The sequence below is a fragment of the Pantherophis guttatus genome, chromosome 3, assembly GCF_059756535.1.
Source record: "Pantherophis guttatus breed Tessera chromosome 3, ASM5975653v1, whole genome shotgun sequence".
Classification (NCBI taxonomy): domain Eukaryota; kingdom Metazoa; phylum Chordata; class Lepidosauria; order Squamata; family Colubridae; genus Pantherophis; species Pantherophis guttatus.
In genome coordinates this window covers 70,055,561-70,069,589 of record NC_142065.1, presented here as the reverse complement: position 1 = coordinate 70,069,589, position 14,029 = coordinate 70,055,561, and the positions used below count along the sequence as shown (strand labels likewise).

Here is a 14,029-nt window from a genome sequence, read left to right as displayed (position 1 = left end):
GGCGCAGACTGCAGGAATTTGGCCTAAAATCTAGAATTCCACAAAAAAAGCCACTTTTATTTCTCAAACAAAGGTTGAAAAGCATTAAATTCTTGATTAAATTATTTCCATTGATATATAATTTTATGGTACTACTATAAAAAAAGTAGTGTTATTAACCATGAAACTTCAAGAATACACTTTCCCCAAAAGGTTTCCACAATTTTGGCCACTGCTATATATCTAATACTAGATATATGTTGCAAAAATCTGGAAAATCACCAGATGGCAGCAAAGAGATAATAAAAATTCTAATTCTTTGCTTCCGCTTAATGGCCATATAGATTTTTTGCAGCCCAGATTTATATAATACATATTTGAGTTTTATATTCATATGTTTGAAAATAGAAAATTACAGTCTATTTATTACCAATAATAGTTTGAAGGTATACAATAGACAATAACTGGAAAAGAGAATAAAAGTTTATTGTGTGACTATAAAAAGTTGTTAATAGCTTAACAGTTAAAACAGGGCTATAGGCCCTGGAATTACTGAAATCTTGAAAACAGTAGCAATGCCGCAAAACGCAAAGAAACTTAATTACTTTGGCACAAATATAATCTATTGCTTGTATTTTTTTCTTCTGAAATAAATTAGTTTTTCTATTTCCAAGTCTGGCATTTATAAATTGTGCATTGTTATTGGGAATGTTAGTCACATTAAAGAGATAAAGAGGGCCAGTTTGGTTTAGTGGTTAAGGCACCAGGCTAGATACAGGAAGACTGTGAGTTCTAGTCCCACCTTAGGCATGAAAGCCAGCTGGGTGACTTTGGGCCAGTCCCTCTCTCGGCCAATTCACTTCATAAAGTTGTTGTTATGGGGAAAATAGAGGAAGAAGTTGAGTTGGATATGTTCACCGCCCTGAGTTATTTGTAAAAACAATAAAGGTAAGATACAAATAAGTAAATAAAATAAAATTTTAAAAGCCATATTTAGGCTTTTAGTACAGTACTTCTATAGGAAAAGCATACTGTGAGCAGCAAAATGGAAGTAAATTTAGCATAACATAGCTGGGAAGATTAAGGAAGCAACGATTTACAGTAAAATAAATGTAATGCTAATCTGTAGTAAATACAGAACTGAAATAGGAATGTCCAGGTCTTTTATTGTGAGGTCATAAGAAAGTTGTCTTTTTGAATATTTTGAATGCTTTTTACCAGATCTTTCCTTGTGACATTATGAGATAATCTGACAACTGAATTAGTTGCTGTTAAAGGCATAAAACAACTGTAGCAGTTTATCAGATAAGTTTTCAGAAAGGGTTTTAGAAAACGAGTGGAGAATTTAAAGACTTTGAGGTCTAATGTGCCTAGGGGAACTGAGAAGGACAATGTGGGCAGGTGTGATGAGTGTAGGGATCCTGAGGCCATGTCTAAGTGAAAAACAAACAGTATTTACACCTTCAGTTTGGTTCTCAAATGTTTTAATCCAATCTTGTTAGTGTTAGAAATTGTATTACAATATTTGGAACATACCTGTGCAAATGGTGTCACTATCAGGTCATCTCCATGTCTAATAAAAAATGAAAACAAAAAGGAGCATGTATTTTAGAAGATTTTGAAAAATAACTGTATAACTAACAATCATCACAATATCTTGTTCTAAAACGTTGACTAACTTTAAGTTTAATGGCTGTAAATTTCATGGCCAATGCACAAATTAAGATTATATACAACCAAACTTGTGAATAGTGATTTTAAATTAGAATGGGAAATTTTTTGCTGTATAGTTTTTTTTCTCTCCAGAGTTGGAGTTGTTCAGGATTCTACCTTTTGCTTTCTGACTTATTTTTATAATTGATTCAAAAGAGTTTCTTCATTTGATCCTATATACATTTTCCACAGCATATGTATTAGAAATGGCGACTTTCAGTGTACAGGTTAGAGATGCCTTTCTATTTTTAAAAATTAAAAAAATATTTAGCATTTTATGCATTTTAGTAGTAGATCTATGCACAAAAATGATTTTAAGAGATACCTCAGAAAGTATGAGAATGGGCATTCAGTGCCTCTTTTATGTAGGCATTTCTTTTTTCAGCTTTCCATATGAAAAAGCCATGGCTACTTTAATGAACTGATTGATTATAGCAGCTGCCTCTTTCAAGTGAGTCCTTAAAGCAGCCATGTCTTTATTCAAGCTTGTATGAGGCCTGAAAAAGACACGGCTGCTTTAAAGAGATGCTGGATTCTATGATGGAATGTAGTGAGGAACTTGATTCCCAGGAGGAAGGAGTGATTTCCACAAAAGTAAGAGGCAACTCACCTTAGCCCAGATATTATGTGTGAGACAAAGTGGATGAAACAGCCCCTTCCTAATAGTTTACAGACTATATTATATATGCAGATAGTAGAGTTTGGCAAGATTTTGTCTATAGCAATAAAGAACTCAGCTTGGAAGATTTGCCACATGTCATTCTTGGTTTTGGGCTGACAGGTTGCAATTTCTGTGCATTTTAAAGTACCCCTTGCAAAAAAAATTTAATCATGCAGAGTCCTAGTATTTAAAATGCATGGATAAACTGTTTATCAAGTTAAATCATGAAGTTTTGGAGTTGTTTGTGTTTAATTATTGAAATATTTTCTGTCTAAATGCCCTACTTAATTACAAAGTGAGTCCAGTGAATCATTTTAATATATGTTGCTGACTTGAAATGTTTCTTACTTTAAAAAAAATATGTTATTATAATAAAGTGATAGTCTAAACCCAGGTTCAAACTCCCCATAGGCACATAAGGCAGCTGGGTGACCTTAGACAAGTTGTTCCTCTCAGTTCATACCAATATTAGTCTATATAACAAGTCATTGAAAAATAAAACACCTAATTGAATCATGCATTGAAGATACTGCTCTAAGAATTACAATGAATGCAGTACAAAATGAGCAGACCCAGTAATCACGTGGCACAAACTTTTGGAATAACAACAGCCTTGTTAAAAACCTTTTTGTTTAAATCACTCTGATAATTTTCTATTTTATTTGGCCATGAATAATTGCTGCTAATTTAAATGGTTCTCTAATCAGAATGTATATCCAAAGAAATGAAATAATCCAATGAGAAATTATCATTTTCTTCTTGTAACATAAGGCAATAAAGACTAGGAAATTCCAGTTAGGTTTATATACTAACTCTCAGTCGGAAAAAGGGCATAACATTATGAAAAAAAGGCCAGTTTTGGATTTCCTGGCTTTTGTTGACATACCCGGCTTTTAATCTATTTAAATACAGACAATTTGTCTGGATTTTCAATATGGAAAATTAGATAATAAGTATGCAAGAAATAAAAATAAACAGGTGTTCCTCATGTAAACTGTGATTATTCAAGCCCACCATTACCACTGTTGTTCCAGAAGTTGGAGTGTAACAGAATAATGTTCTATATTCTTAGTTTCTAAGTTGTCCAGAATTCCAGCTTCCCAGTCATTCCACTCCTTGTTCTCCCAAGTCCTGATGATCACTAAAAACTCATTCTTTATTGGGTTGTGGTTTTGGCAAGTAGAAGGAGAATGTTCCCTTGGATTCCACAGAATATACAAACATCTTTCTTTTCTTTTTCAAGTCGGCATATTCTGTTCTCTCTGTTGTTACGCTTCAGACCTGATGATATGGAGGTACTGAATTTTTGTATTAGAAAGAGGTTATTGCTGTTTGCCTGATGATGATATTCATGGAGCTGATAGCAACAACTACCCACATGATGATTAGATACACATACTTTTCTGATATTAGCAGCTTGCAAACTGGTTTCACTTTTCTGAGAAAATTCTTCCTTTAAGAAGTTGCCCCAGGATTATTCTAGATCAACATTTTCCAATTTGTTGCCTTCAGATCTGTTGAAATTAGAATTCCAGTCTGCTCAGTAGAAATTCTAGAATATAATAGATCTACTTACTGTTCACTTGGAACAGAAGAATTCCGTGACATGGTCTTTGGTGACAGGTCATAGTCACTGTCCGATCGATAAAGAAATGACTCTCTACGCTGGCTATGCCCTGGAAATGTGGTGTGAAGCACAAGCCCTGAAGAAGAGCCAGCCTGAGGATCAAGTGGGCTACGACCAGGTGAAGGGCCATTTTCGACATCAAAGCTGTGAACAAGAAATTCATGAATATGACTGACATTACATATTTATCATCTTAATTATGACTTCATTTTACATTTTCAAAGCTAAAAATTACAATCTCATACATCTTATCACAACTGGAAAACAGTGGGTAAACACCTAATCAGAATAATGTTTTTTGAAAGCTGACTGCCTTTATATTCTTGAAGGCATTTCTAACTTTGCTATTGTTTAGTTTTTGTTTCCCTGCAGCTTGAATCTTTAGTGATTCCCAGAATTCATTTTCCAAGGATCCTTCTATCCTAAGAGATACTGAGAAATATAGGCATCTATCTGTGAAATTAAAGTCAGCTTTGAGTATTTCTTAAAAGTATTGATTACAGTGTGGGAAAAAAGAAACAAGATATCAAATCGTGTTATAGAGATCTACAGTACAAAGAAAACTATGGATGTGAAAATTTATTTCTTAAAACAGTTGTTAAAAAAATAAACGCATGTCTATTTTTGGCACTTAGTTGCAAGAACCCTGTTTTCAAGTAATTTAAAGTTACTGAACTATTGATAGGATATTTACAAACAATCTCATAAAATGCTACCAGTTCTTTGTCTAGAAATATGGAACAAGACTATATGGCTAGAAATTGGAAAAAAATCAGAATATGGACTTATACTGAAAAAAGTGGTGCAAATAGGAAAAAACCCATTAATTTCTTAAACTAGAAAATATTTGTTTAACATTTTACAAAGACTGATCCATACATATAGAAAGGCAAGCCAGAGGAACAGGGAAATTTCTGAAAAGACAAAGAGTAATGAAATCAGGTAGCTAATATAAAGTGGATAACAAAAAAGGAAGAGAATAAAAGGAGTTTTATTTTTGCTTCACTGACAACAGTCAAAACCTTTCATCATGTAGGTCATAGCAGAATATAAACCATGTTAAAACTAACAGGTATACAGAAAACTTTATTTATTTTCCTCAAGAATCTTATAATGAAGACGAAGCTATTGAAAGAACTGAATCTGTAAGAACAAAGGGGTTGTACAAAAAGTATTGTAGTTAAGGAACTGTACTCTTTTCAGTTTTTCTCCATCTTACTCTAATGGTTTGCGGAAATGACTTTTGGAGACAGGGGGAAGAGCTGCAGATTGGACAAAAATCAACTGAGCATGCAAAAGAAATGGGGGGGGGATGGCAAAAGTCTCAGAAGGAACCATCTCTAGTTTCTTGGACTAAAAGTGGGAGGGAGGGAAGAGATTTACGTTCCGTTAATTTTACAGTACAGATAGACTAATACTCTAGATGTGCTTCTTGTCTGGACTGCCTTGCAAGGCTGACATCAATTTTGCAAGTCTGAAAAATTATCAATAAGTAAGTAATTCAGGTTTTATATTTCATAGATTTTATCACCAAGAATAACCTCCGGCAACTTTTATAATTGCAATAGCAAACATATGGCTCAGCAGCTTTCTTCCATTCATTGTTAAGTCTAACAATTTTAAAATAAATATTTCTACAGATAAATTGCCCAACTGAACAATATGTAATATTTATTATCTTCTCTTACAAATTGTATGTGATGATAGATTAGGGAATTTTGGGGGAAAAAATGAATCTAGAATCCTCTTTCCAACTTATTTTTTTTAATAGGAAGGATTTTATTTATGAAGTAGTTACATCAGTTCTCACCTAGGGAATGAAATACTCCCTGCAGTTTAGATTTAGAATGCAGAACATTACCTAAGTATGTGCCCCTCATACTCATATCCTTCCTGCTCTGAGTCAAATACAATGCAAATCAGTAGGGCCTTCCAGATCTTTGAAGGAATTCCTACTTTGTTGATTCAAGTGTAGCATTTCTTTGAAACTATTCCAAAAAGCAAATAGGTACTCCCGTTTCTATGCAATGCAGTGGAGCAGCTGCTTCACTTCACTCAGTAATACTGCTTCTGTGTAGGCAAAAAAGCTCAGTCAGCAGGTTGTATCTGTTAATCAAAGTAAGCCAGCCTCAACTCAATTAGCAATACACATCCACAAGTGCTTCATCTGGAGGCCATCATCCATAATCTTCACATTCCTACGTAATAGTTTTTCCATTGGTCATAGATTCTTGTTATACTATACTTGCTTCATGTGTATTCATGAAAATACCAGGAGCTGTTACATTTAAAATGAAGGATGAATTAAACAAATTATGGAAGGAAATTCACTTTAGCAGCCTATGGAGGAACAGTACATTGTCCTTTCTCTCCCAACCATTTTTCCCATTCGAGATGGCTCTCTCGCAGCTTTCTAGCTGGATTGAATATTTATCTTTGGAATTTCATCAAACAGCATTTTGCATAGTTATCCTCCTCTTCTCTAATTTCTCATCTTTAATTCCACCCCTCCTGAGTTAAATTTTCTATAGAAAAGTTGGCCATAGATACATTAAAATATAATTTGTAAAAGGATAATTTGGTCCTTTAAATATTAATGTGTGCTTGTGAAAGGCCCTGAACCTGAAAGACAAAGAAAATAGATGCCTCTGAATTATAGATTTGGACAGGACTATAAACTGTAAGAAGAACCAATCAATCAATTCTCATCCAAATGAAGTCTGACTTGCTGCCTTGGCACAATGAACAAACCAAAAAATTACATATCTTGAACATGTAGTGTGACCAGACAATGGATTAGAAAAATTGATCACTCTAGGATGAAAGTAGAAGAAAATGGACAAGGTGGATGGACTGGATCAAAAAGGTTACTAGAATGCCCTTGGAAATTTGCAAGAGAAAAGAACAAGATGAGGTGCAGTTTTTTTCTGGGCAGCTCCCAAGAGCTGACTTGATGACACCCATCTTGCAATCTAATTATATTCATCTGGCCCTATATCATTATAAATATATAAAAAGTTAGCAGAAATCAGATTGCATGTCTTTAGATTAAATCCATCATTCTGTCCTCAACATTATCTTAGATTTCTATCATATTAACAAATCTTTTATAAATCACCTATGGTGTTTTCAGATCCTGAAATGAAAATTTAAGAGCTTATATGCACAGAATATATAACGTTCACTGAACAATAACGTTTTTCAGCGTCCATGATTTAGTCAATACTGTGCAAATCTGCAATTTTTGACATTAAACATATCCATCATGATGAAGCCAGATTTCATTTATGGCTTATTGACTCTACATCAGGGGTGTCAAACTGGTGGCCTGTGGGCCAGATGCATCACGCATAGGCCACGCCCACCCCAGCTCCACGAAGGGAAAAATGTCGCGATATGTCATGTGACGGCAATGTGATGTGGCAAGTTTGACACCCATGCTCTACATTGATGGAAAAGCATTAGATGTCCATAAACCACTGAGAAAAAGAAACTTTTCTAATACCTCTAAAAATACAGAAGAAGAACAAAATAGCCACTAAATCATGTTTTAAAAGTTTGCCATTCTGAAAACTTCTGGATACTGAAGTAACAAAACACCTGGAGGGTACCAGTATAGGAAGGCTGACATACACTAACAATGTTATTAACTCAGCTCAGCACTCACTTAGAACAGAGATACAGTACAGAAGCTGTCACATTCCAGATGGTGCTGAGTTATGATTCCCAGCATCTGTGCAGCTGGGGATGTTTGGAATTACAGTTCATCTGGAGTACGGTTGATTACTTGGAACTCATTCCAATGAGTTTGTTGTGAGCACTACATTTGTCATTGATTATTCAACATGGCGATGAGTAGCTAAATTCTGGTAATCTGAACAATTTAAGAATTCAGCAGATTTATCAAGGCAGGAAAAACAGCTATTATACTTCATGCATTCATACATTCAAAACACACTATCTAAAACAGATGTTCTGAAGTAATATAATAAATCCTTACACTCAAGAGATAAGAATTCTATTTTTTTTTCTTGTTAAAATCACAATACTCCACAATGATTCCACATGTACCATGAAGTCAACTCACAAAGGTCATGAATTATATAATCTGTGTCAGACACAGAGAGTTATTTGTCTCCCTTCCTCCCTACACCCAGGACTATAATTTATTCCATATCAAAATCAGATTGAAACTAGAAATTTAAATAATAACAATGACTCTGAACTGAACTGAAATTGCTAATGCTTGACTTCTTAATAACATCTATCTTTTTACTGCTTATATAATAAGGTCCGAGAAGGTGTGTTTGTTTACTTATTTATTTATTCTGTTCTCAATGATGCTTCTTTACATAGCTGGTTTTGCCAGTTTCAAATTTAGTTGTTCTTTGCTGGCCATTACTCTTCATTCAACATCACATTAAGTTACAAGATTTCAACTATATGATAATGCTTGCAGATGATTAATTCTAACTATTATTCATATTTAATTACTATAATTATAAAGTTTTAAGAACCTCAACTGTATTTCATGTCAATCTTCACAAAATTCATTCCTGACTTGAGAAATCTGAATCTACTTTGCCCAGAGAATGGGTGGACGAGATCTAAATTCTAATATGAGCCAAACAGAGAATGTTTTCACAGTTGAAGAACTTTGCACTTAGCTTCCACTTCATCTCCCAAGAGATGTTAGAGCAGAATTTCTCAACCTTGGTAGCTTGAAGATGGGTGGACTTCAACTCCCAGAATCCCCCAGCCAGCAGCGCTTCAAGCTTCCAAGGTTGAGAAACATTGTGTTAGAGAATGAAGTTTTTCCAAAACTATCTCCATAACATTTCTTGAGACATAGGGTAGAAACTGGGTTTGACTGTAATCTTTAAGGCAGTAGAAAGTGTGAAAAATTATTCATTATCTAGCTTTCTCCTCAGAATTTTAGTAATCCTCTTGAGTATAAGGGTTTATATCCATGATTTTCTAATAAAGCTTATGATATATCCAGCTTCAGCTTTTTCTATAAGTAGAAGTATGTTTATTTAAAACTGAAGTTTCTATATCATACATACATACATACATACATGATTCATATGCTACATCAACCCACTTAGCTTTTCTGTTACACTGCTCTCATTGCAGCCAATTCTGTAGTAATATTATTTGCAGAGGGTGTGGGAAAATTTATCTTTATATATGACCACACAGTATGAGTACAAAACTCCTGACAATTTTTGTTATGATTTTGTTATAGCTGATTTTGAAAGAACTTCAGAGTTCCTAAAAAGAGTCTTTGAAGCTTCCACAAACATTTATTTTGGAAGAGATTAATTTGTATGGCAAATAATTTGATTAGTGCAAAATAAATTGCTTTCCTTTTTGTTTTGAGCATAAACATACAGCCATATTGTACATCTCATTAATCCCAATGCATTTGTTTGGAATTATTTTCCTCTTTCAAGTCTCAGAAAGAATGTATTGAAATGACTGATAACAAATTGAATAATGTATTTTTATGGCCAACCTCAGCTATTGTTACAGTTCTTTCTTCACTTGAAACAGCAAGTAATTATTGACCAAGCTTTCATTAGAGTCATTCCAGTTAGAATGAACTCAGCCATGTTTTCCAAGCGATAATTTCCATTATCATTCAGATAAAAATTTCCATCTTTTAAGTTAGTCATCAAGTTCTTCTGATGCCTGGCTAGATATTTGTGATCATTTTTCTAATAAAAATACTACTTTTTCTTTATTATGAAAGAAAATAAAGTTATTTTATAAACCTAGTAATTTACATTTATCTTCAGAGAAAGAATATCAGGGGAAAAAAAAAAGAGATTCAACCTGATAGGTGCAAAATAAAAGGGATATGTATAAGTGTTCAGAAAAAAAAAAAGAATGTATCATGATGATGATGCTCAATTATATATCATTCTAGCCTGGACTGAAGATTTTCTGGTTCAATATCTGGAGCCTATGAGGGCCTAGATCAGGGGTGTCAAATTCGCAGCCCACAGGCCGGATGTGTCATGTACTGGCCACGCCCATGCCCGGTTAACGAAGGGAGGGAAAGTCGTGATACATCACATGCAATTCACATCATGATCACCTTACACTAATAATGTGCTACACTTGTAATGTGCCCTTGAAAACAACTTGAAAACTGCAATTGTTCCAATTGGCTTGGCTACTAATAGGGAGGTTTGGATTTAGTTGTGTTACGCCTGTTTTTTGGTTGCTGCATTAACTGCTAATGATTTCCAGGTCCAGTTCAAAATGAAGGATATCACTTATTGAAGTCTTACTTGTCTTGGCACCATGAGACTTAACTAATCTCCTTTCCTACCCAAATTTAGCTCAATGTTCATGCATTCATCCCCTGAGGAGCTACTTAAAATTCTCACTCTTCAGGAGGAAAGAAAAGTAGGGACATACAGACTTGTCTTAGGTCTCTGTATAATATGGGCCTTCCTTTCTGAGTGGAAGGCCCATATTATAGACCCCATTCTGGTTATTTTTTAAGGTTTTTGAAAACTACATTCTTCCATTGAATTTTGATATGGATGACTTGTAAAACTATTGTTAACTTATTGTTTTGTTTTGTTTTTGTAAGCTTATTGCTTTATGTAGTATTTATACAATACTAGACAACACAGTATCAACAATAGAGACCTTCATATTTCTAGGTTCTATCATATCTCAAGACCTAAAATGGACACCTAGCATCAAAAACATCATCAAAAAAGCACAACAAAGAATGTTCTTTCTGCGCCAACTGAGAAAGCTCAAACTGCCCAAGGAGCTGCTGATTCAGTTCTACAGAGGAATTATTGAGTCTGTCATCTGCACCTCTATAACTGTCTGGTTTGGTTCTGCAACCCAACAAGAAAGACACAGACTTCAGAGGATAATTAGAATTGCAGAAAAAACGATTACGATCAACCTGTCTTCCATTGAGGACCTGTATACTATATGAGTCAAAAAGAGGGGTCTGTAAAAAATATTTACAGACCCCTCGCATCCTGGACATAAACTGTTTCAACTCCTACTCTCAAAACGACGCTATAGAGCACTGCACACTAGAACAACTAGACACAAGAATAGTTTTTTCCCCGAACGCCATCACTCTGCTAAACAAATAATTCCCTCAACACTGTCAAACTATTCACTAAGTCTGCATTACTATTACTATTAATCTTCTCATCATTCCTATCACCCATCTCCTCCCACTTATGACTGTATGACTGTAACTTGTTGCTTGTATCCTTACAATTTATATTGATTGTTTCCTAGTATGATTCGATTGCTTATTTGTACCCTATGACTATCATTAAGTGTTGTACTTTATGATTCTTGACGAATGTATCTTTTCTTTTTATGTACACTGAGAGCATATGCACCAAAGACAAATTCCTTGTGTGTCCAATCATACTTGGCCAATTCTATTCTATTTTATTTTTAAACTGTATTTTATTTGTTTGTAAACTTTTCTGAGTCCTTGGAAGTGGGCAGTATATGAGTGAATAAACAATTACAAAATATGCATATAGCTCCTTGCTTAGAAAGATAATCCCTGAGCAGGCCCTTTAGAGGAAAAAGTCTGTAGACCCTTTCTGGATCAGGACTCGTTACGCACGGTCACTCATGCCCTTGTCACCTCCTGCCTGGACTATTGCAACGCTCTCTACATGGGGCTCCCCTTGAGGAGCACCCGGAGGCTCCAACTGGCGCAGAGTGCGGCCGCGCGGGTGGTAATGGGAGCGACATGGCGTTCCCATGTAACACCCCTCCTGCGCGAGCTGCACTGGCTCCCAGTGATCTTCCGGATGCGCTTCAAGGTTTTGGTTACCACCTTTAAAGCGCTCCATGGCTTAGGACCTGGGTACTTGCGGGACCGCCTACTACCACCAATAGCCTCCCACCGGCCGGTACGCTCCCATAGAGAGGAGGATCCCGGATCTGCGCACCTTCCGCCGTGCTTTAAAGACCTTATTATTTCACCAGGCGGGCCTGGCCTAATTTTCTCCCTCTTTTATAAAAGATTTTTAATTTTTAAATATCTTTTAGTATTTTATATATTCAATTTTAAAATTGGTTTTAAATAGTTTGGGGTTTTAAATTTGTCTGGGCCAAAATTATTTAATTTGATTTTAATTCTACTTTTAAATTTTGTATGTATGTGTTTTATTGTTTGGCTGTGCACCGCCCTGAGTCCTTCGGGAGTAGGGCGGTATAGAAATCAAATCAAATCAAATAAATACAATAAATAAATAAATTGATTTGGAATTAGTGGCACAGCGAAGTGAGGGAAACTGAGCTACTACTTTTCTTTGAGCAAGTTTATTTTGGAATATGTTCTTAACAGCAGTTGCCCGGTTTTATTTCATTGCCAAGTTAAGACCTAATTATTAGCATAGGTCTACTATGTCTGGGATGCAAAAGTTTGGACAACTAAAAATAAGCAACAAAGAAGTAGAGAAAACTTTAATTTTGGAGTTCTATAGCCCAGACATTCATTCATTCATTCATCTATCTCAACTATACCCACTCCACTCAATTAGATTTTCAGAGGTTTACAGTAACTAAAAACAAACAAAAGAAAAGTTGAAACATGATAGGTCTATCCAGCCACTTAAGTTTTATTGACTATAGCAACATTCCATTTTGTTTGTTGCTTATTTGTGAGTTATTATTGTTCACTTATAAGCATTTTATTGATTTTATTGCTTAAGAATATGTTAGAAATATTGCTATTAATAGGATTTTTATAACTGAATCAATATTGCTTCACACTGCATTATGTGTGGGATCTTTATTAAATGATGTGGCAGGAAGATCCACAATTGTGAACTTTAAAATACATTTTTTAAAAGCTGTATAATTTTCTCACAGACTATCTACAATAAATGATTAACAGAGTTTAAGAGAACGGATAATAGAAATTTTATGACTGAGTAAATATGAGCAAATGAAGTTACACAGAAAAATGTTTATCTTAGTCATTTTATTTTGATTAGGGTAAAAAAATGCTATAAAGCCATATTGTCAGCATTCCAGAAAGTCCCCAAATCCAAGTAAAAACTCCAAGGCAGGCATTTCTCAAAGTTCCATTTTATTAGAGTAGGTATACTGGCACATCTGGGAAAACATGAATCTGAGGGCTCCGGGTTTCCCCTCAGTAAATTAAAACCCCAAATCCAGCCCCTTCACCCATCAGTCTGTCACATGTCCCAATCATCATCCGTCCCAACTTGAGCCATCCCTGCAACCACTCCTCCTCTAGATGCATAGACACCATGACCTTGACCGAAGGGAAGAATGCTATTATGTCTAACTATATCCACTCTCCTAAATCCCTCCTCCTACTTTCCCAGGCGCATGGAATTGGCAGCGTGGACGCTTCTGGTGCTAATATGGCTTCCAAAGCTGACACATATAACAATACATGCAAAATTGTAAGTTGAGGTTTAAGAATTTAGGGTACAAAAATTAACATATAAAGTATAATACAATTTATGTAAGGAAATTAAATGATTGTCTAGAATAATAGAATAGAAGAATTACCAATTTGAAATATATATAACCATCATAATATTGAATGCAATGGACAAATTATTATTATGTCTAGAGAAAATGTATGTAGTGATGCAACTTATAATGATTATCTATATTGTTAAAATGACATTGACAGCTAATGAAATTAATGGAAAATAGGTTTCAGCTGAGAATAAGGAGATAGGTGGCGCAGCAGACTAAAGCACTGTTAAGTAACACCAGCTGCTTGCAATTACTGCAAGTTCAAATCTTACCAGGCTCAAGGTTGACTCAGCCTTCCATCCTTTCGAGGTAGGTAAAATGAGGACCCGGTTTGTGACTTTGTATAAAAAAAAAAAAAAGAACACTGCTGGGGGGGGGGGCGCGAAAGCCCTACTAAGCAGGTAAATATAAAAGTATGAAGGCTATTGCTTAATGCATTGTAAGCCGCCCTGAGTCTCTGGAAAAGGGCGGCATATAAATCGAACCAATAAATAAATAATTAAATAATTAAATAAATA

General features: G+C 34.9%; 1 protein-coding gene across 4 annotated transcripts in view; it reads right to left on the bottom strand.

The window, feature by feature from the left end:
- The window catches only part of PDE4B (phosphodiesterase 4B), a 273,652-nt gene that overhangs the window by 57,198 nt on the left and 202,425 nt on the right, over positions 1-14,029 (bottom strand). For 3 of the 4 annotated variants that reach the window (XM_034433271.3, XM_087891079.1, XM_034433274.3), the window contains 2 exons: positions 3,930-4,124; positions 1,516-1,552 (listed from right to left, as the gene is read on the bottom strand). In XM_034433271.3, coding sequence (XP_034289162.1) covers positions 1,516-1,552; positions 3,930-4,124 — 232 coding nt within the window. Of the gene's footprint in view, positions 1-781; positions 902-1,515; positions 1,553-3,929; positions 4,125-14,029 lie in introns of those variants that run through there. The other variant, XM_060689958.2, reaches the window with a different exon arrangement.